Source organism: Rhinatrema bivittatum, chromosome 9 (genome assembly GCF_901001135.1).
Source record: "Rhinatrema bivittatum chromosome 9, aRhiBiv1.1, whole genome shotgun sequence".
In the NCBI taxonomy this organism is placed as follows: domain Eukaryota; kingdom Metazoa; phylum Chordata; class Amphibia; order Gymnophiona; family Rhinatrematidae; genus Rhinatrema; species Rhinatrema bivittatum.
In genome coordinates, this window is record NC_042623.1 from 263930291 (window position 1) to 263953523 (window position 23233).

The window sequence follows — 23233 nt, forward strand, 5'->3', positions numbered from 1 at the left end:
CTTGTGAATGTGCTAAACAGCACAGGACCCAATACCGGCCCCCAGGGCACTCCAAGAATGACCTTTCTCCAATTGGAAAATTGACCATTTACTCCGACTCTCTGTTTCCTGTCTTTCAACCAGTTACCGGCCCACAATAAGACACCAAATTTCCTGAGAAGGCACCTGGCATTTGTCGCTTCCTCCCTCTTCCTTGATTCCTGGGTGGTTCCCTTCCTTTCTTCCCTCCTGGACCATGGTGGTCCTCTATTCCACTGTTTTCCAACCAGTGTTCCTTCAGACCTGATCAGGTGTGCCACGGAATAGTCACCACTGCCTCTTAAGTTTTTCACCATTAGAGTGGTCTAGGCTTCTAGATTTTCCTCCCTTTTGAAATCTTTATTTCTTAAGATCTCAAAATATTTTATTTTCAGCCAAAATAAGGAAGAGCAACAATTTGCAGTAGTTTTGCACAATGTTATGGTCTGTAATTGTCATGTTTTTATAAATAAATAGTGCTAGCTGTGTAGAAAAAGAAGCTAATAATGTCCCCGCTAAATAAACCTCAAGCAGGTGAAACCAACCTTCATATATATTCTAATCCAAACAAATCTGGAGAAGCAAACCTAATCAGATATGGTGTAAATAGATGTGTAATATAAACTTTATTTCATGGGCGGTGGGAGAGATAATATTAGAGCAGAGTACTGCACCATAGAGTGTTAGTTTTAATGTAATCATAGACTTCCATTCTCTTAAAAAGTCACTCAAAATGCAAGAAAAATAAATACAAGGAATTTGTTTATATTAAAGCTAACTCTATATGGTGCAGTAGGTAGCTGCAGTTTGTTCCCCCCTCAAGGATATATTTATATAATTTTCGATTTGCTTCCCTGGGCCTGTCTGAATTATAATGTACATGAAGAATGGTTGCCTCTTGTTTTATTCCTGATTTTTATAATGTTGACAGCATATGTAGCACAAGATAAACTCTGATGCATTAATAACACTATTATGTATTCTCTATTTGCAAAACATATGGGAATTCTATATACACAGCATGGAGCCAATATTCAGCCGCAGAGCAGCTAGTTAAGTTATCCCCGGCTAACTTAACAGTGATATTCAGTGGCGCAGCCAAATATACCCAGCAATCTTAAACTTAGCCAGTTAACTTTATTTATTTATTTTATATACCGACATTTGATCTGAGATATCACATTGGTTTACATTCAGGCACTGTAGGTATTTCTCTATCCCCAGAGGGCTTACAATCTAAGTTTTGTACCTGAGGCAATGGACTTGCCCAAGGTCACAAGGAGCGACAGTGGGACTTGATCCCTGGTCTCCTGGTTCATAGCCACTGCTCTAACCACTAGGCTATTCCTCCTCCCCTAAATATATCAGTCCCCGGACTGCCTCTGATTTATGCAGCTAAATTCTAATCGCATATGGCTTCTAATATCGCCACAGTTATCCATCTAAATATAAATATAAATGGTTTCTCAATATCGGCCTCCGTGTGTATATAATGAATAACGATTACCCACTGGATAACAGTTTGTTCAATAAATGGAAGGATTTCTATAATTCTCAAGTGCTGAGAAACCAGGAATGACTTATGGAAATTCCTTCCCTCTTTGAGTGGACAGAGAATCAAACTTGCATCTAATGCACAGATAAGCAAAAGGTCCTACCTCTCTGTACCTTTTGGTCTCTCTCATCAAAATGTATGACTTCCTTACAGATTTAACAACACAGCTATTTTTTTTTAACTGCCTTTGTGTGTTTCATCAATATCACTTGTCTAACAGTGCAATAACATTTTTTTTTCTGGCTGTAAAGTCTTGAGATTTTTCACTTCTGATTATGATTGTTTTAATTTGTAAATTATATTTTTTATCCTTTAGGTAATCTAGTCCAAAAGAAGGCATTCTTTGTTTTTGCCTTGATCAGGACAGCTAAAGACCAAGGAAGTTAAGAAAAATGAGACTTAAGACTTCACTTTTAAAGGAACCAAAACATATCCTTTGACAAAGAGTATAAACTTACTTATAAATTTAAAGTTAAAAGATGTAATATATGTTCACAGCACTTTCAGACCCATATTAATTTAGAATTTTACAATGGGCATAATATATGTGGAAGAAAACACTGGAGAAGCATCACCAATTTTTGGAATGGGTATATGGAATAGGTTAGATGCCACACCATTTATGGAAGAGAGGGTTTATGTGGAAGTAGCAGAATTGAAAGTTAAGAAAGCTTTGGGGCCGTATAGGATATATTCTAGGATATCAAGGTAGCTCAGATGTTTTGGTGGGTCCAGTGAAGGATGTTTCAGTTCTTTGTAGACAGGAATGTGGTTCTGCAGAAATGGAGAAGGGAAGATATTGTCCCTTTTGTAAAAGCAGCAACAGGGAGGATGGTATAAACTGACCTCGGAGATGGGAAAATTAATGGAGAGTTCACTGAAGGAAAGGACAATGAAGTATCTTGAATCCAGTGTTACAGAATCCAAGGCAGCATGGTTTTACCAGAGGGGAGAGTGTGTTAGACAAATCTGACAATTTTCTTTGGGTGACTAAGGTCATGCACTGGATGTGATATACCTGGATTTCAGCAAAGCCTGAGGGTGGGCGCCAAAGTGGTGGATGAGATTATAAAATGGTTGAGTGATAGACAACAGAGGGAGCAGTAAATCAAGTTCATTTTGAGGAAAGGAGACTGATAGGTGAAGAGCCTCAGAAATCTGTCCTGGGACTAGTTCTGTTCCATATTTTTTGTGAGCAGTATGGCAGAGGAGTTAGTAGAAAAAGCTTATTTTTGCAAATAACATAAGATCTGCAATAGAATGGATACCCGCAAGGGAAGTGATCTAAGAATGCGTGCTGAGTGATTAAGTGCTTGGCAACTAAGTATCAGTGTAAAAATGTGCAGGGTCATGCATGTGGGATGCAGAAATCCAAAGGAGTAGTATATGATGTGGGGAGATGCTGTTGAACACCAAGCAGGAAAGAGATCTTGAGGTGCTCATATCTGATGATCTCAAGGTATTGTGACAAGGCCATGGCTACAGCCAGAGGAATGGTAAGATATGTAGTGAGAGGCAAAACTCAAAATAAAAAGGTTTTCATGCTTCTGTACAAATCATTGGTGAGACTTCTTCTGTAGTACTTTGCCCGGTTCTTGAAGCCAGATCTCCAAAAGGATAGAGGCATTCCAGAAAACAGCTACTAAAATGGTGCAAGTTCTGCACCAAAAGTTCCATGAAATAAAAATTAAGCACCTACGTGTATTTATTGTAGAAAAAAGGAAAAATGGGGAAAAATATGATAGATACATTTAGATACCTCCAAGTTATAAATAATGCACATGAGACAAACCATTTTTAGTAGAAAGGAAGTTTTAGAACAAGAGGTCATGATATGAAGCTCCAAGGGGTAGAATCAGACATGACATCAGAAAACATTTGTTCATGGCAAAGGTGGTAGATGCTTGGAATTGTCTTGCAGGGGAACTGTTGGAAGCTTAACCTGCACTGAAAGTCAAGAAAGCATGGGATAAGTATAGAAGATCCATAGGGCAAATAATGTGAAGGGAAAGCCAGAGATGAACTGCTGTTTATAGCATGCACCAAGAAATAAATTGGACAGACTAGATGAGCCTCAGGGTCTTATCTGCTGTCATATTCTCTGTTTCTGACCCATAGTTCTATGATAAATTCAGGGTAAAATTTTGAACCAGAATGCACTTTGTTTTGCATCTTTAGTTCTTTAGTCTGTGAAGAGGTCTATAGGTCATCAGTATAAAATAAGCAAACTGACAAAGATCCCATTCATCATCATCATTTACTTATACCATGCCTTTCCAGCCAAGGAGTTCAAAGCATTTTACATACTGAATCTTAGACAAAGTTCTAAAAAGTAGACCTAGAGTAAATTATTCATTGCATAGAGCAAGATGTCACAAATAGTGCAATATTTATTTATTTAGACATTTTATATACCGTCATTCCATGTATAGGTCACAATGGTTTACAAAGGGACATTCATAATTATAACTCAACAAACAAAGAAAGATTGGTTATAGAGGTGGTAATCATAGGCAGGCATTAGTATCTACCAAGGGAAGTTTTCTAGTACATATTAGCAATTGATCTTGTAAGTAAGGCAAAGTATACGGTTAATTAAAATGATAGTCTTCACATCTTAGTCAGTGGGTTGTTATATATACCTTGAGGAAATATAGACTCTAGTGGAGTTTGTAGCCATGGTTGGAATACAGTAGTAGTCAGACCAGTATGTATACATAGTAATATGCAGCCTTTGGTAAGGCTTGTGTCTTTAGTTGGAATATATGTAGAGTTCTGAATAGGGTTTGTGTCCTTAGATAGTTCCAAAATCTGTTTTTACCCATTTCATTAATGTTATGAGATCTGGGCACGTCTGTTGTGTAATGGTAGTGAGTTCCATGGTGTAGTGCCTGTAAAAGTTCTCTTATTGTTGCTGGTGAGGCCCACGATTTTTGGGGATGGAACTTTCAGTTGGGCTTGGGAGCTTAGTATGTGGTCAGCTGTGTAAGGAGTGAGAGATTTCATGAGATAAGTTGGTAACAAATCTTTGTGTGTTCTATAGGCCAGAACTAATAGTTTGAATTTAGTGCAATATAATGTCAGGAATCAATGTAGGGTTTTTAGAATAGGGACTATGTGGTAACATTTCTTAGCCTTTACTATCATATGTGACACCATGTTTTGAATGAACTGCAGGCAGTGGTTCCAGGCGTTGGGGATACCAATGTAAAGGGTGTTGCAGTAGTCCAGGTGGGATATTATTTAGTCCTGGATGGCAGATGTGAAAGCCTTGTCATCCAGGAGATGGTGGAGATGATAGAAAGCTATTTTAGGTTGGATCTGGGTGCGTTGTGAGTCCAGTACCTGAATGTAATCTGCTTTGAAATGGCTGAAAGGCAGAATATGAATCAAATAAATTAAAAAAAAACATGAAGCCTAGACTCTGTACTTGAGAACTGAAGGATAGTGGGGTTGCACTGATGACTATTTTAGGAATTTGGTGGCTGGATTCTTTGTTTCCCATTTCAAAGTATCTCTATTTTTTTGATTAAGATTTTTGTTTTGGTGTAGCCAGTTGGCTATTTTTACTAAGCAGTCATTGAGATTGTTGATGATTGTAGCACGGTTAAAGACTTTAGTGTCTTAGCCCAAAATGCAAAGATTTCTATAATGAAGAAAATAATTGGGAAAAGTGTACTCTCGGGCTCCCATTGAACGTAAACATTGCCAATGTGATGTTATTTATTAACACTAAGATGAAGTCTCCAATATTACTATATTTCTTTAGTAGAGGAAATTGCACAGTGTGAGAACATAGATCATGGAGTACTACAAAAATGAATAACACTGACCGTTTTTCAAGTTATCTGCTGTAGATTACTCAAACTAATGTCAAAATTCTGGTTTTCTTTAATTCTGTCACACACAAAGAATTGGTTAGCTGCCTGGGATGGACTACAGCTGATGAACTCTATTCTTGTGGTGATGATCACCAGATTTTGAAGTGGAACTTGTTAACTAGTGAGACAATCCAGTTAGTTAAACTTCCAGATATCTACCCAATTGATCTACACTGGTTTCCCAAAAGTGTGGCTGGAAAGAAGCAAATCCAAGCAGAGACTTTTGTGCTCACAAGTTCAGATGGTAATCATGTACACTTGTTTCAATAAAATAAATACAATTGCACAGTCCAAAAGAACTGTATCTTTGAAAATTGTTTCTATATTAATAATGAAAGTACCAAAATTAATTTGATTATAGCAATATCTTTTGTGGCAGAAAGCAATTGATTTCTCTTCTTCACTCACAGTGCATGCAGAGTATGCTGCTATTACAGTAAAATTTTAGGAGTCTTGATCAGACCTTTCCATTGAAGGTTATTTGTTTTTAGTTACCTTATTTTGCAATTTATGGACATAGCAGGTTTCCAATTTTCAAATTTATGTTGTATTTTTTAAATTCAGATTTTTCAGAAGAGTGAAAAGCAATTTCATTGGTTTAAGATTTCAGTCATTTTAATTTATTGCAAACACCAGGTTTGTTGGGCAATGGAATGGGAAGGACTAATCACCTATATAACTCTTAAAGCTATAACAAATAGATTAAATAATCTAAAGAATATTTGGTTGAGGAGCTTGTAATTAATACAACAAGAACCACCATAGCTGTATGCAAATGTTTGTTAATCTGCTAACTAAGACCTACTGTCCCACAAGGTTTTCCACATATAAACAGTGCTAAATTAGTCATGCTTTCAGGGCGCGTCCCCTGGCGACTCTCGGGAACTTCTTCTAGCAGCTTTTTTTTTTTTTTTTTTTGCTGCTGCATGCCTGTGCAGTGCCCTTCCCACACAGCTAACGGTCTCCTGCCAGTTTAAGAACATAAGAAATTGCCATACTGGGTCCGACCAAGGGACAATCAAGCCCAGCATACTGTTTCCAACAGTGGCCAATCCTGGTTACAAGTACCTGGCAAGTACCCAAACACTAAGTAGATCCCATGCTACTGATGCCAGTAATAGTAGTGGCTATTCTCTAAGACAACTTGATTAATAGCTGTTAATGGACTTCTCTATGAACTTATCTAAACCTTTTTTTAAACCCAGTTACATAACTGCAGTAACCACATCCTCTGGCAACAAATTCCAGAGCTTAATTGTGTGTTGAGTAAAAAATAATTTTCTCCGATTAGTTTTAAATGTCCTACTTGCTAACTTCGTGGAGTGCCCCCTAGTCCTTCTATTATCAGAAAGAGTAAATAATCAATTCAAATTTACCCATTCTAGACCTCTCATGATTTTAAAGACCTCTATCTTATCCCCCCACAGCTGTCTCTTCTCCAAGCTGAACAGCCCTAACCTCTTTAGCCTTTATAGGTGTATTCACTAATTAATCTGCTAGTGATGATTAAACTCTCAGTAAGGGCTGGTGCAGTAGTATGGTTTAGAAAAGAGCCTGATTGATTTTTACTGAGAAAGTGTCTCTTGCCTAAAAATCAAGGGTTGAGCTAGGGGTGGGAGGGAGGGAAAGACAAACACTAGAATTAACTCCCTCTGGCTTGCTTATTATCTCAGAAACACACAAACTCTAAAGAATATATCCCACTATTAAACCTCTGTCCAAAGTTTTTTTTTTAAGTCCAAGAATTTCCAAAATTATACTTACCAATTCTCTTCAATCACCAATTAAGTTGATCTTCATTCAAAGGATTAAGAGGCTTGAGATTCACAGTCCTCTTCTACTGCAAAGGGTGCCAGGCCTCTGGAAGCTGGGGCTGTGGAGTTCGAAGCTTGGATCACTCACTGTCACCTCTGGAGTCCTCTCCTGGGGATGCTGGGAGCAGTATGCAGATGAGCCTTCCGGTCCTCTTCTACTGCAAAGGGTGTGGAACCTCTAGAAGCTGGGGCTGTGGAATTTGAAGCTTGGATTACTCACTGTCACACATTCGGACACGGCTTCTTCTCCCTCCTTTCTTTTTATATTCCTCTCATCTGAGAGCCCCAAACAGCACTTTTCAGTGCTAATTATGGCTCCAAAGGCCACAGGATGTAAGTTTTGCCGTTACAGCAAAATCATGTCTGCCACAGACGGACCTAAACTTTGTTATATCTGCCTCAGGCCCGACCACGACATGGCGGCCTGCCACGATTGTGGGAAGATCCCCCAGGGCCCAAAGACAATGGGCTGCGAAAATAACTCATCTGAGGTAGAGTGTCCAGGACACATCGGTGTCCTAAGCCTCGCGTCGTTCTACCCAATTTTCCCTGGCCAGGGAAACAAACAGGGCAAAGGACACAAAAAGAGCCTCCTCCGATCAACCCTCCTCCACTCAGAGGGAAAGGGAAGGTGAAGGTTAGATCGAGCAACCCCTTCCAAGAAGGCCCATAAAGCTCCGACTTCCAGCTCCTTCCGGAGCCGTGATGGGTCGTCTGTGTCAGGATGACTGCCGTCGGCACAGTGAGACATGCCAAGACAAAGATCCAGTGTGTCAAACTTCGACTGATGCACAACCTCAACTGACTCGCTCAATGCACGGCGCAGATTCCCTGATGCTTCTGACACTGACACAGCCACTGACGTGCCTGACGCATCGCAGTGTAATGGGTGATCCACTGATGCACCCAATTGAAAAACAGGGTAAGGCAAAAAAGAAAACCCACCACATGGAACATGGGGCATCTGTTCATTAAAAAACACTGAGTCCCCCAGAGTCCGAAGCAGGTACCTTCTTCACCACTATCAATACTACGGTCGGACTATTCAGCAGGTTCAGAAGAAGATACCCAACATCACTCTCTGAACTCTTCTTCATCTGCCTCCGTCCTGCATGATGACCGGGCATGTTGCTCAAGTAAAAGATCTTCCACCCTCAGACATTCTTCTCAGAGTCACCTTATTGGACCCTCTCCCCCTTCGAATAGGAGAAGGACGACTAGGCCTCCTAAAGAACTCCAAGGAGTGGCCTCAGACTTTCTCTCATATCACCAGGCTTCTCCAGACCTTCTTTGATTTGGTAGTCCATGCCCAACAGCCTAGGCCCCCCTCCAGTATTTCCGGAGTGAACACGGATCGCTTGGCACCTCCTCCTCAACACTCAGATCTTAAGCATTTGAGTCCCCATGGCAGCCCATATTTCGAGCAGCCAGAAGCCCCTTCCCCACCATCTCCCTGCTCTTCCACAGGAATACCTTCTGACCCCCCTCCCCCCCCCCCCTGGTGGGTCGCCAGAGCCGACATCTCTGCCTGAAGATCTAGCTTACTCCAGATTTGTTGAGAAACTGGACTCTGTATTGAACCTTTAAACCAAGAAAATTCCCGATCCACGATCAGAGCTGCACGACCTTCTCAAAATATTTGGCACTCCAGCGGAACCTACAACACTTCCGTCTCGCTCTGTGCTCTAAACAATCATGGACAAAGCCTGGGAGACACCTTTCTTCACGCCCACCATTTCTAGGAAAACTGAGCTGAAATTCAGAATGCAAAAATCTAAGCACTTTGTCACAGTACAACTTCCATATGCCTCCATTGATGTAGAGTCTGCCATGAAAAAAGCTAGAAAGACACGTTTATATTCATATACTCCGCCAGGCAAAGACAATCGTTACCTAGATGACTTTGGGCGAAAAGTATTCCAGGGATCGATGTTAAATGCCAAGGTGCAACAGCACCAATTTTATATTACTATCTATATGAGTATCCCCAATGCCTAAAATCTGGGTCAGACCAACGTAGGCGTTTGGTAAATGATTTAAAAGAAGGCCTACGTCGCCTTTTACACACTGTCTATGAAGCCTTTGACATATCAGCCGTGACATCTGCAGCAGCTATTGCAGCACAATGCATAGCTTGGTTAAAATCAAGCGCAATCCGCAAGGATGTTTATGACAAACTTGCCGATCTCCCCTTTAAAGGAGATATTATTCGGTGATAAGCTTGTGTGACTGCTCTCAACTTAAAGAACAGAAGGTGGTAGTATTCTCTCTTACCTCCTTCCAGGATCAATTGACCTCAAGACGTTGTTATCCCTCCTACAGAAGGCCTTTCTACTCCCGGCGCTCTTAGAAGCCATACCCTCCTTCCTATGTCACCCAGAGGCCTCAACCACCCCAGACACAACCTCAATGGAGCAGACCCTGAACACAGTGTACGTCCAAGCGAACCTCAACCGCTGCTCCGAAGACTCCGTCTTTTTGATCCCTCCACAGCGACAGCTACTCAAATCCTAAGAGGCCAACTTACATCTTTTGCATCAGCATGGGAACGGATTAAATCAGATCGTTGGGTCCTTGGCATCATCCGTAACAGCTACCATCTGAATTTCAAAATGCTTCCCCTGTTACCACATGTAATAGTTCCTTCCCGAGGGACAATCCCCTCCTTTTACAGGAGATCGAGCTCCTCCTGAGTCAGAGGGCAATACAAAAGGTACCCTGCTACCAATGGTTCCTGGGATTTTATTCTCAATACTTCCTCATACCCAAAAAAACTGGAGGACTGAGATTCATCCTCTACCTTAGAGGGCTGAACAGATTCCTCATCAAAGAGAAATTCAAGATGACCTCTCTCAAGGACATCCTACCCTTCCTACAGCCAGAGGACTGGATGTGCTCACTAGACCTCAAAGATGCTTATGCCTACATTCCCATGCACTCCTCTTCTTGGCGCTACCTATGCTTCCAAGCTCACCATCAGCACTGTCAGTATCAAGTACTTCCCTTCGGCCTCTCCTCCATGCCGAGATTTTTCACCAAATGTCTTGCGGTAGCTGTGACCCACCTTCGCAAGGAGGACATAACACTCTTCCCTTATCTCTATGATTGACTCCTGGTAGACCCATATTGGGACCTGATTCACACCCAATGCCTACGAGTCCTATTCTTCCTGGAGAATCTGGGCTTCTTGGTCAATTACGAGAAATCTCACCTGGAACCGTCACAAACAATACAATTCATAGGAATACTCATCAATACCCAACTATGCAAAGCTTTGCTCCTGGAAGACAAGAGTCCTCTCCTTTCAGACCCTAGCCAGATCAACGAGGGATCTACAACAACCCACCGCACATCAAATACTGATGCTCTTGGGTCACATGGCAGCAGCCACTTATGTGATACCTCATGCTCATCTACACATGCGACGCCTCCAGTGGAGCTTGAAATCCCGATGGTCTCAATGTTTTCATCTCGTCTCAAAAGATAATCCTTACCTGTTCCTTGATCCAAGACATCGACTGGTTGCTACATCCAACAGCTCTGCACTCAGGTGCGCCATTCTGGCATCCACCACATCAGATCGTACGGACTACAGTCGCCTCCATGACAGGATGGGGAGCCCATGCTTTACATCTAAAGACTCAAGGGCTATGGTTGACAAAAGGAATGAAACTACCAAATCAATCTATTAGAACTCCACGCCATTCTCTACGCTGTCTACATTTTCTCAAAGACTCTTTAATACAAATCAGTCATGATTTATACAGACAACCAGGTTACCATGTGCTACGTAAACAAGGAAGGAGGATCAGGTTTCAGGACTCTCTGCAAGGAATCCATACTATTGGAGTGGGCACTAGTACACTCAATTCAACTTCAAGCAACTTATCACCCCGGTGTGAGAAACTCTGAAGTGGACAGAGTCAACCGCCTCTTCCACCCTCATGAATGGGAGCTCAACGACGAGGTGACGGCCTACATTTTCCGCTGCTGGGGCACACCTCTAATAGACCTCTTTGCTATGGAACACAAAAGTATCACAGTTCTGCTCTGTACAACAGAGCCGTCACAGATTAGCTCAGGGCGCCTACCTTCTGCAGTGATCAAACGGCTATCTTTATGCGTTCCCTCCATTCCCATTGATAGGATGGGTACTACAAAAATGCATCTTGGACAACTCCAACCTCATTCTCATCGCCCCGGTTGTTACTCCATTTATTTTCTGGTCCCAAAGAAGGAGGGGCTGTTTCACCTATCCTAGACTTAAGGTAAACTCATCCCTAAGGGAGTACCATTTCTGTATGGAAAGTCTGCATTCCATAATTGCAGCAGTTTGAAAAGGAGAGTTTCTGATGTCTCTGAACCTTTTGGAAGCTTATCTGAATATTCTGATTCAGAAAGATTATTAGAGATTCCTCAGATTTGCAGTGCTGGGGGGTCATTTTCAGTTTCAGACACTTCCATTTGGTCTAGCAACTGCGCCTCAAACCTTTGCAGAAGTCATCATGGTAGATGTAATGGCCCTGAGAAAGGAAGGCCCTGAGAATCGTCGGTTCAGTGGGCTGCGGCAGTCAAAAAAGCAAACAGAATGTAGGGAATTATTAGAAAGGGAATGGTGAATAAAACGGAAAATGTCATAATGCCTCTGTATTGCTCCATGGTGAGACCGCACCTTGAATACTGTGTACAATTCTGGTCGCCGCATCTCAAAAAAGATATAATTGCAATGGAGAAGGTACAGCGAAGAGCAACCAAAATGATAAGGGGAATGGAACAACTCCCCTATGAGGAAAGACTAAAGAGGTTAGGACTTTTCAGCTTGGAGAAGAGACGATTGAGGGGGGATATGATAGAGATGTTTAAAATCATGAAGTTAGCATGGGGCACATTTAAAACTAATCGGAGAAAGTTCTTTTTTACTCAACGCACAATTAAACTCTGGAATTTGTTGCCAGAGAATGTGGTTCGTGCAGTTAGTATAGCTGTGTTTAAAAAAGGATTGGATAAGTTCTTGGAGGAGAAGTCCATTACCTGCTATTAGGTTCACTTAGAGAATAGCCACTGCCATTGGCAATGGTTGCATGGAATGGACATAGTTTTTGGGTGCTTGCCAGGTTCTTATGGCCTGGATTGGCCACTGTTGGAAACAGGATGCTGGGCTTGATGGACCCTTGGTCTGAACCAGTATGGCATTTTCTTATGTTCTTATGGTTTATCTGTACCTGGACCAAGTGAGGTCAAAAGCGAAGTGCTGAAGCTCTACTTTCCAAAGTGATTCAGCTGTTGCAGAGTCTAAGTTGGATGATCATCTTTTCCAAAAGCAAGTTTGTCCTTCCCAGGTTCTGAAGTATCTTGGAACTCATTTTGACACTCAGAAAGGGAAGGTGTCCCTTACAGTAAACAGGATTCTGAAGCTCTAGGAAGAAGTCTGTGGCTTTCATTGTCTAAAGGCCCCGAGAGTCTCGAACTGCATGCAGGTGCTAGGGTCCGTGGCTTCGACATTAGACTTGTGCCCTGGCCAGAATCTCAAATGAGACCGTTACAATTGGCTCTTCCAGGTGGCTTTACCCAAGGGAAGCTTGCCTCACAAATCTGCTTCATATTTTTGAAGGAGTTAATAAATGTGGATAAAGGTGAACCGGTAGATGTTAGTGTATTTGGATTTTCAGAAGGTGTTTGACAAAGTCCCTCATGAGAGGCTTCTAAGAAAACTAAAAAGTCATGGGATAGGAGGCGATGTCCCTTCGTGGATTACAAACTGGCTAAAAGACAGGAAACAGAGAGTAGGATTAAATGGTCAATTTTCTCAGTGGAAAAGGGTAAACAGTGGAGTACCTCAGGGATCTGTACTTGGACCGGGGCTTTTCAATAAATATATATAAATGATATGGAAAGGAATGCGATGAGTGAGATTATCATATTTGCAGATGATACAAAATTATTCAGAGTAGTTAAATCACAAGTGGATTGTGATACATTGCAGGAGGACCTTATGAGACTGGAAGATTGGGCATCCAAATGGCAGATGAAATTTAATGTGGCAAGTGCAAGGTGTTGCATATAGGGAAAAATAACCCTTGCTGTAGTATATGTTGTTAGATTCCCTATTAGGAGCTACCACCTAGGAAAAAGATCTAGGCATCATAGTGGATAATACTTTGAAATTGTGGGCTCAGTGTGCCGCAGCAGTCAAAAATGCAAACAGAATGTTAGGAATTATTAAGAAGGGAATGGTTAACAAAACGGAAAATGTCATAATGCCTCTGTATCGCTCCATGGTGAGACCGTACCTTGAATACTGTCTACAATTCTGGTTGCCACATCTCAAAAAAGATATAGTTGTGATGGAGAAGGTACAGAGAAGGGCAACCAAAATGATAAAGGGAACAGAACAGCTCCCCTATGAGGAAAGGCTGAAGAGTTTAGGGCTGTTCAACTTGGAGAAGAGATGGCTGAGGAGGGGATATGATAGAGGTCTTTAAAATGAGAGGTCTTGAATGAGTATATGTGAATTGGTTATTTACACTTTTGGATAATAGAAGGACTAGGGGGCACTCCATGAAGTTAGCAAGTAGCACATTTAAGACTAATCAGAGAAAATTCCTATTCACTTAATGCACAATTAAGCTCTGGAATTTTGTTGCCAGAGGATGTGGTTAGTGTAGCTGGGTTCAAAAAAGGTTTGGATAAGTTCTTGGAGGAGAAGTCCATTAATGCCTATTAATCAATTTTACTTAGGGAATAGCCACTGCTATTAATTGCATCAGTAGCATGGGATCTTCTTAGTGTTTGGGTAATTGCCAGGTTCTTGTGGCCTGGTTTTGGCCTCTGTTGGAAACAGGATGCTGGGCTTGATGGACCCTTGGTCTGACCCAGCATGGCAATTTCTTATGTTCTTATGTTCTTACAGTATCAGACTGCCTCTACCGAGCGAAGGGCAAAGCAGTCTAGCTTGGTGGCTGTCAGAACTGAATATGTCGACAGGGATGGAGTTGTAAATTCCAGATTGGATAGTAGTGACCATGGATGCCGGTCTGACTGGTTGGTGATTCTCTGCCAAGGACTTATGACTTTCAGGATTGTTGACACGGTCGAAGGCGATGTGGTCCATTAATCGTTTGGTGGCGAGAGGGATCAGATATATGTCGATTGAGTTTCTGCTCCTAGAAAAGGAGAGAGCGGTGAAAGTGTTGTCGGACAATGTGACAGCGATGGCTTACATAAGCAAACAATATGGAACCAAGAGCCAAGCAGTTTCTCTAGAAGTGGCCATCCTATTTAGGTAGGTGGAGAGTCTTCTTGTATGTCTATTAGCTTTGCACATTGCTAGGTTACAGAACGTGCAGGAGGATTTTCTCAGCAGGCACATGTTGGATCCCGGAGAGTGGCAGCTGGCAGAAGTGGTGTTCTCTATGATTACGGATAAGTGGAGAATGTTGCAAATGGATTTGTTGGTGGCAAGGCAGAATGCCAAGGGACTTCAGTTCTTCAGTCATAGAAAGGGATCTAAGTCAGAAGGTGTGGATGTTCTGTCCCAGCCATAGCCTCAGTATTGTCTTCTGTATGTGTTTCCACTGCGGCAATTGATAGGCAAAGAAATTCTCAGGCTAGAGAGGCATCAAGGAACCATGATCCTGTTGGCCCCAGAGTGACCAAGAAAGCCTTGGTTTACAGATATTGTGAGACTCAGAGTAGATGGCCCCCTGAGGTTCAGTCACATTCAGGGGTTACTTCATCAGGGTCCGATCTGCTTGGAGGAAGCAGATTGATTTTCGTCTCGTGGTTTGGCTCTTGAGAGGAGGAGATTGCATGGAAAGGGTTACTTGGAGGAAGTGATTACTATATTATTGTGGGCAAGAAAAAATTATTTTCTCTTGCTTATATCTGGGTTTGGAGTGTCTTTGAGGAATGGTGTCGGGGGGGGGGGGGGGGGGGGAAATCTCCTTTTTTAGGCCTCGCTGTTTATGATTCTTTATTTGCAAAAGGGGCTGACTTTAAATTCTCTTCGAGTTCAGGTGGTAGCACTTTCTTGCTTATAGGGGGAAGGTGCAAAGGCAGATCCTAGTTTCTCATCCAGACATTGCTCATTTCTTGAGAGGGGTGAAGCAGTTGCTGTGTCCCCTTCGGTGCCCGACGCCTTCTTTCCGCCCTCCTTACCTCTCTGGCGCCTCCCTCTCCGACCGCGGGAAGATTGGCTGCCGCGGTGTTCTTCTGCCACAAGTCTTCGGGTGTTCCCGGACCAGCTCGACGGTGCTATCCGCCATGTTCCTGGAGGTCTAGGGTCGCGCGCGTGGCGCGGCCCTAACTGAAGTACCGGCAATGGCACAAACCTCGGGGGCTTCCCCCGAAGATGACGTCACCCGCAACGGATATTTAAGGTCTCAGTATTTGCTAATACATCGCGTTAGCAAGGGTTTCGCTACCTAAGCTACTCTGCCTCCTCTGACTTACCAGAGGTACCCACTTCTTGGGGGCCTCGCTCTCTCTTTTGGTTTTCAGGTGACAGTCTGGAATCGGTACTCGCTCCTCGAGGGCCCTTGTTCCCAGACTTGCTTCATATACTCTTCTGCCTGGAAGTCATCACTACCAACTATATCAGCTACATCAGTGAGTTATCATCGTTCTCTCTGAGCTTTCCCTGGAACCAGGTACTCACTCCTTGAGGGCCTATACATTCCAGCGCCTGGGCTTTATTGGGACATTGTGTGAGTGTTACCATCTGCATACCCTGCCTACTCACTATATCTCAGTTTCTCTACAGCTCAGCCTCCAGGGATCGCTGTTCCAATATCTGAGGGACTACAGCACAGCCGGGCTTTCCAGCTCACTACTGCCATCTCTGGTAGTTCAATATATTGTTTAATAAAAGAACTAGTGTGTGTCTGTCTCCAAACTCTGAGCCTGACCGGTGGTCTCTCTCGGTAATTTCCCCCGGGGGCGTGGTCATCTGCCACCGGCCCAAGGATCCACCCTCAACTATCCCTAATTAAAACAGAGACTGTTAACTCTCACGGAGAACACATCAGATTGCTAACTCCTATCTGATTGCTTCTCCCATCAGGCATCAGATTCTCATCAGATTTCTTACTCCCTAGCAGATTCACATCAGTTGCATCATCCTGTTAGGAAATTGTGTCTTCTTAGGAGTCCTAATTTGGATTTGAAGCCTCTGTGTATTAGTCGCTTTGAGCCTATTGAGGAAAAGTCTTTGAAGGATCTGATTCATAAGACAGTTTTCTTGGTGGCAATTTATTAAGCCAAAAGTATTTCTGAACTACAGAGAGGTCTAGAACGGGTAGTTGTGAATCGGTTATTTACTCTTTCGGATAGTAGAAAGACTAGGGGGCACTCCATGAAGTTAGCATGGGGCACATTTAAAACTAATCGGAGAAAGTTCTTTTTTACTCAACGCACAATTAAACTCTGGAATTTGTTGCCAGAGGATGTGGTTAGTGCAGTTAGTATAGCGGTGTTTAAAAAAGGATTGGATAAGTTCTTGGAGGAGAAGTCCATTACCTGCTATTAAGTTCACTTAGAGAATAGCCACTGCCATTAGCAATGGTAACATGGAATAGACTTAGTTTTTGGGTACTTGCCAGGTTCTTATGGCCTGGATTGGCCACTGTTGGAAACCAGGATGCTGGGCTTGATGGACCCTTGGTCTGACCCAGTATGGCATTTTCTTATGTTCTTATGTTCTTCTTAGGTCTTATTGTGTGAAGACCCCTTTCTCAAGATTTCGGAGGATGGGGTTTCAATACGCACGGTTCCCTTGTTCTTGCTTAAGGTGGTCTGTTCACTTAGACCAATCAGTTGAATTGACTTCTTTCAGGAAGACTTCTTCTGGAGATCAGTTCAGGGAGTTGCATGTATTGCATGTGCACAGAGTTCTTTTCAGATACTTGATGGTGATAAGCTCTTTTCGTAAGTTGGATTATCTGTTTGTAAAAAGGGGGCGGAGACACCAAGTCTTCAACTGGCAGGTAGGTTAAGAAGACCAATATGTTGACAAAGATCTCAAATGGTCGGATAGCGCCGAAAGGTTTGAGAACCCATTCATCTAGATAGATATCAGCCTCTTGGGCTGAGTGTCAATTGATGTCAGCCCAGGACAATTGAAAGACAGCGATGTGATTGCCTGTGCATGTATTTTCAAAGCATTACAGGTTGGATGTCCAAGTATCAGTCATGGCTGCCTTTGGAGCAGACATGTTGAGAGCAGCTCTTTCAGATTCCCACCCAGTTTGAGGGTGGCGTGGACTGGACTCATCTGGTGAATAAGGAAAGGAAAACTGGTTTCTTATCTGCCAATTTTCTTTTCTTGAGTTCCATCAAACCAGTTCAAAGTCCCACCCGGTAACTTTTCAGATCTTCTCTTGGCAAGTGTGTATTCTTTTCAGATTAGGAAATTTATTGTGGTAGCTCTCTCCAATTGAAGGGGTCAGGACTAGCTTTGGCTCACCTGTAGGTTTCTCAACCTTTGTTCATTGGGGAAGTTAATGTTCATAGTCATAGCTTAGATACATCAATACTGACCGACTGACTGCAAGCGGCACAGTGTCTTATGTAGGCGGTTACAATAAATCTTGTATTCTCTGTCTCCATCTGCTGGTAGGGGAGAAAAACCCATCCATCTAGACTGGTCTGATAGAACTCAAGGACAGAAATTTAGCAGGAAAGAAACCAATTTTCTCTTATTTTTCCTTATGTGCATCACTTTGCACTTGTCCACATTAAATGTCATCTAACATTGAGATGTCCAGTCACCTAATCTTGCAAGGTCCTTCTGCATGTCCTCATAATACGTTGTTTTAACAAATTTGAATAATTTTGTGTCATCTGCAAATTTGATTACTTCACTCATTGTTCCCTAATCATTAATGGATATGCTAAACACTATAGACCCTATTGGTCTTCCATTATTGATCCCTGTGGTACTCCACTATTGATCTTTCTCCTTTTGGAAAACTTGCCATTTAGTCCTACACTGTTTCCTGTCTTTTAACTAATTACCAATCTACAACAGGACACTGCCTCTTTTAAATTCCCTGTTATTTAGCATAATAACCAAAGATGTTGCTCTAGGTTCGATGCATTTATAAACTATGATTGCTGAAAACTGAAAAAGTATGCAAATGCATGGACCATTCTGCACATCTTTTGATTTTTATGTTTTCTATAAACATCCATGCTTGCCAATGCCCTCTGGATTCTGGTGCAGAAGGATATGTAGTCTGATGAAGTTGATAGTTTTTATGTATTTCAGGCTTACAGTGTTTACCGTGTAACTTTTACATTTTTTAGGAAAATTTCATCTGATATCAAAGTTAGGAAGAGTGGAAAAAAGTGTAGAGGCACATTCTGGAGCTGTACTTGCAGGAAGATGGAATTACGAAGGTACAGCATTGTTAACAGGTAAATTAAATTGTGACAATTTTAAACATATTGCACCTCATTCTTTTCTCACAGGATACTGGGTTTCATGGACCCTTGGTGTGTCCCAGTATGGCAATTTCTTATGTTCTTAAAAGATGTTCATTGGCATGATAGATTACGCTAAAAAATAGATGTTGACATTTCAAAAATAATTTCTATAAAGCTGACTGTCATTAGTAAGCAGAGGAAGAATAAAAGCTTTTGTTTCCAGAGGATGTGGTGAAGACAGTGTAGCTGGGTTTAAAAAAGGGTTGGATAAGTTCGTCCATACGCTTTCGGTGCCTTGAGCGCCCGTCCCAAATTGACAGGCGCTCAAGCCAGCAAAGGCGCATGAACATGCGTGCCTTGAGCGCTTTTGGTGCCTTGAGCGCTTTCGGCGCTCAAGGCACAGAAAGCGTATGGACGAACACCGTGATGTCACGCACGCCCGTTCATGCGCCTTTGCTGGCTTGAGTGCCCAAATTGCACTACGGGCGTGTGTTCATCCATCTTTGCCGGCGGGGGCTGCTTTCGCCGCCGGCTGCCCGGGAGGCAGGGGAGCCGCGGTGCGCGCCTCCAGAGGAGGGCAGAGAGGACTGTAAGAAAAAGTAAGTTAACTTTTGATACACTTTATTCCCACTACTTTAATAGCATGTCGAGTCGCTTTTCGCCCTGTGCCTTGCTTCGGGAGGAGGGGAGAGAGGACTGGGGCTGCCCAGGAGACCGGCACCCATGGACGCGGCCAGGGCAGGTGAGCGGGGGCTGGCGGCAAGATAGGTTAAAAAGGAGATAGTCGGGGCGCACGTTACTGTATGGGAGGGAATAGCTAATCCGATCGTTTACATCTCATATACATGCCGCGGGCGGAAAGGGATACGCGTCGAGTAAAAGAAGCGGTAAGGATCGGTAAGAACAGATAGTGAATCGCGGGTTAGACTTACGTGGCCAAATTGTGAGTACACAGCGGGTTAGAAACGGGGTAACTGCAGCCGCGCTTTACTGTATCGGCCCGTTTGTAAGGTACAGCTATTGAAGAGCAGGTAGCTGAACTTGCACAAGAACTTAGGGAAAATATACTTTTTTAAGTATGGGAACTTATTTGCATATCTGCCAAGAATGATAAGGGGCCATAAAGGGAAGACGACAAAACTAAATTAGATAAGGCAGGCAGTCAGTTAGTTTTGGACAATTGACAGCTGGGATGTATCATTTTCTAGAGATAGGATCAACAGGGCAGAATGGGTGGACCAACCGGTCCTTATCTACTGTCAGTTATGTTTCTATGAAATTTGATAGAGCTGATACAGATTGTAGCATCATTGATTTGTATTTCTGTTGGTGTCATAACATTAATTTGAAAAATCAGTTCAATGCATAAGACATCTGAAGAACTGTAAGCAAACAATGTAAATATGTTCAGTGGCTTGCAAAATTAATCAGCATCCCCCCCCCCCCAAAAAAAAAAAAAAGTCAGCAGATCTGTGTGGATTACAGCAGTAGAATGTTTATTGCAAACCAATTTGCTCTTCAAAGTCACAATACATTTTCTCTGCATTTTTGGTCAGTCAAGATTAGAGTTTTATAATTGTATCCTTAAAGTGCAACAAAAGTATAGATACAAGTTACTGCTTTTCAGCCAGAATTTTACAGTTGAAACTGCATTCCACTCTCAAACTACGCAGTGCTGCACACTGATATTTATGGAATATGCTGTACCTGCACTATTGCTTGAAGTTCTCGCTTAAAACATTCAGAGTCTAGTGTTTGCTTGAATGTTTTGCAGAGTGAGTACACTTGTGGGAAGGGAGTAATTTTCAGAGGGACTTCTGTGCATAAAATACTGTTTTCCCTACAGAAGTCACCTTTTACAAAATTGTTTTCCCGATATGTAGGTAACCTTTTGTCATGTTTGCATGTAAGTTTATCTAGATTGAGGCAAGCTGTTCCTGGGATAGGGTTTGGGCCTCTGCTCATACATTTCTGTTTTAAGAAGTAGGTGCTTAATTGTCAGGAAAAAATTGTGTGCACATTTTAGCAGGTGTAACTTATGTGGGGTAGCTTTGGTGGGATAATTTTCAAAGTGGACTTGTGCGTGTAAGTCCTCTTTGAAAATTGGTGTAACGTATGTACAGTTTTGCCAACTTTGTTATGCAGGTTCTTTGAAAGTTACTCTTCTGATGAATAGTATATTTTGTTTTGTTCTAGTTAGAGATAATCTCTTGAATAAAACTGACATTTTTCTAGCACATTTCATTAACAGCAGTGAGACATAGTGTGACTCCTGGCAACAAGGAGGATAGAAAAATGCAAGATTTAGTAAGGGTTTCCTCCCATGCTGTGTGAGAAAACCACAGGTAAAGCAGGCCAAAAACCTAAAACTATTATATTTGTATATTTAAGTTATGCTGCACTGCTGAGTATGTTAAATTCTATATCCATAGTTGAACAGTATGACTGTATAGTATTTTACACCCTTTGGAAAAGACTAACATTTTGAATGTTCTTTACAACATAGGGTACTTTGTTTTGTGTTCTGTTTTCCATCATGCTGCTCCTGCAGGACCTTATAAGATAATAATGGAACATAGCCATCTCGAGAACTCAGAGAGGTACAATGGAACACAAAATAAAGTATTGAGCATATGCCAGACAAAAATCCTCAGGATAAATATGCTTTAAATTATTTTTGGCTCTAGTATAATGGGTATAATATTATAACACAATAAAATAGTGCTGTAGAGCGATGTTGAAGCTTTTGTAGTAAGGACTTGTATATCATTACATTTTCTATAATATTTTTAATATCATTTCCTTAATATTGAAGCTAATATCCTTTTCATTCATTCAAAAATACTGAGTGTTTTTCTAGCCATTGTCTAAATCTGTTCCATATTTGATAATTCTATTGTCTATCTGGATGCCTTGAGTATAGTACTCATAATGAAAATCACTAACAAGTATATTACTTCACATTCTACCTTACGCAAGCCAGAGCCTGTGCCTTTACCATTCATCAAAAACTTTTATGTCCTCCCATCCAATTAGTTTCCTGTGCATGTGTATATCTCTCAACTGGTATTTTACAAGCTTTGTTAAGTTAGTTTGGTTTAAAATGATACATTGGCCCTTCATTGTTCTCTAAATAGAGTTTTTCCTTGGTGATAGATTCTATCTTTTCCCTGCCGTTCCTGTTGGAGTAACCAGATTTCAGTTTCTGATTTTATTAAATACAGCAGCATTCACAAATTCTGCCTTTCTGTTCTCAGCTATACTGATTCCTTATAAATAGCGTACTGTATTAATTTTTTTATTGAAAATATTTATTTTCTTTTAGTATTTATGTAAGAGCTGTTGATTTTGCATTGAATCATTATTTGCATTTTGAACCCTTAATCCTTTGGTTTTCACCTTATTTATTATTCCTCTTGACTCTGGCAAAAAGCTGCCACAAAGTACTTTAATGTATTACTGTTATCTAAATTATCCACTGTCATAGCTTAGTTTATCTTTAAAAGACCTTACCATGGTCTTATGTAAATTTTTATTGCTTCCATATGTTCAGAATCCCTTTGAACTGAACTTTGCTTCTTTACTACTTATTTTATCAAACAATGCTTTTGCCATTGTACTGAGTGTTGAGGTTCCACTTATTGTTTTATTTTAAGATTTGGAAGCTTTTTATTTCTAGTGGTTCTTAGTCTCATGAGGCCTTTTTAGTGTGTTTAAAATATTAGAAAAGCGCTGTAATTTTGATGTATCTGTCACAGGAGCTGTCCAGACTGTGGTGCTGAACAGAAGTGAAGCCCTGTTTAATAAACTCCCAAGTTTATTGGTCATCCTTGTATCAACTTTATTTTTGTTTAGTTTGTTTTTCTCAGAATATATCTGAGATTGTTAGTTTTTGCTTCAGCTCCTTTTGATCTAGATATTAATCCATTTACTCAGGTTGTGCTACCACTTACCATTTCCATAGCACTGCTAGACATACTGCAGCCATAACATTGAACTTAGATTTTTGTAATATTTTATATTAGTCTTTTTTTATCTCGTGCATAATTCATATCAAAAGTACCAATTGTTATGGTCACTTTTACCCAAGAGTTCTCTTTCGGAGCGGCCTTGGAGGAAACAGGGAAAGCCATCGGGGCTCCCCTCGGCTTCGGCGTGCACCCCCTTGCGCGCACCGACCCCGGATTTTATAACATGTTTTAAAATCAGGTGTACATTTGTGCTCGCCGGGTAGTGCGCACAAATGTACCCCATGCGTGCTCCTCTAAAAATCTGCCCCATTGTGGGTAAGTTGCAAATAAAAGTAGATATGTTCACTGGATAGGTTATATAGAGCTTTTAATTCTGGCCATGGCAGTATTGCCCCCTGTGCATCCAAGACATGGCCCAAGTCAGTAATCCCCACTGACTCCCAGGTTTTAAACTCTATTGCCTGAGAGCCGGGGATAAACTCAGGGTTCCCCTAAGTGGCAGAAAATATGCACATAGCCGCGAAATATTTAAGTAGCAGGTGAGGGACAACCGTGCGCGCCGGATGGGGG

At 41.7% G+C, this 23233-nt stretch overlaps 1 protein-coding gene across 5 annotated transcripts in view; it reads left to right on the plus strand.

The window, feature by feature from the left end:
• The window catches only part of IFT80 (intraflagellar transport 80), a 264566-nt gene that overhangs the window by 3522 nt on the left and 237811 nt on the right, over positions 1-23233 (plus strand). For 3 of the 5 annotated variants that reach the window (XR_003858776.1, XM_029617084.1, XM_029617083.1), the window contains exons 2-4: positions 1890-2002; positions 5480-5698; positions 18573-18683. Coding sequence is in view for 2 of the 5 variants with exons in the window: in XM_029617084.1 (XP_029472944.1) it covers positions 1966-2002; positions 5480-5698; positions 18573-18683 (367 nt within the window). In the remaining 3 variants the exon portion in view is untranslated. Of the gene's footprint in view, positions 1-1889; positions 2020-5479; positions 5699-18572; positions 18684-23233 lie in introns of those variants that run through there. The other 2 variants (XM_029617087.1, XM_029617085.1) reach the window with 2 other exon arrangements.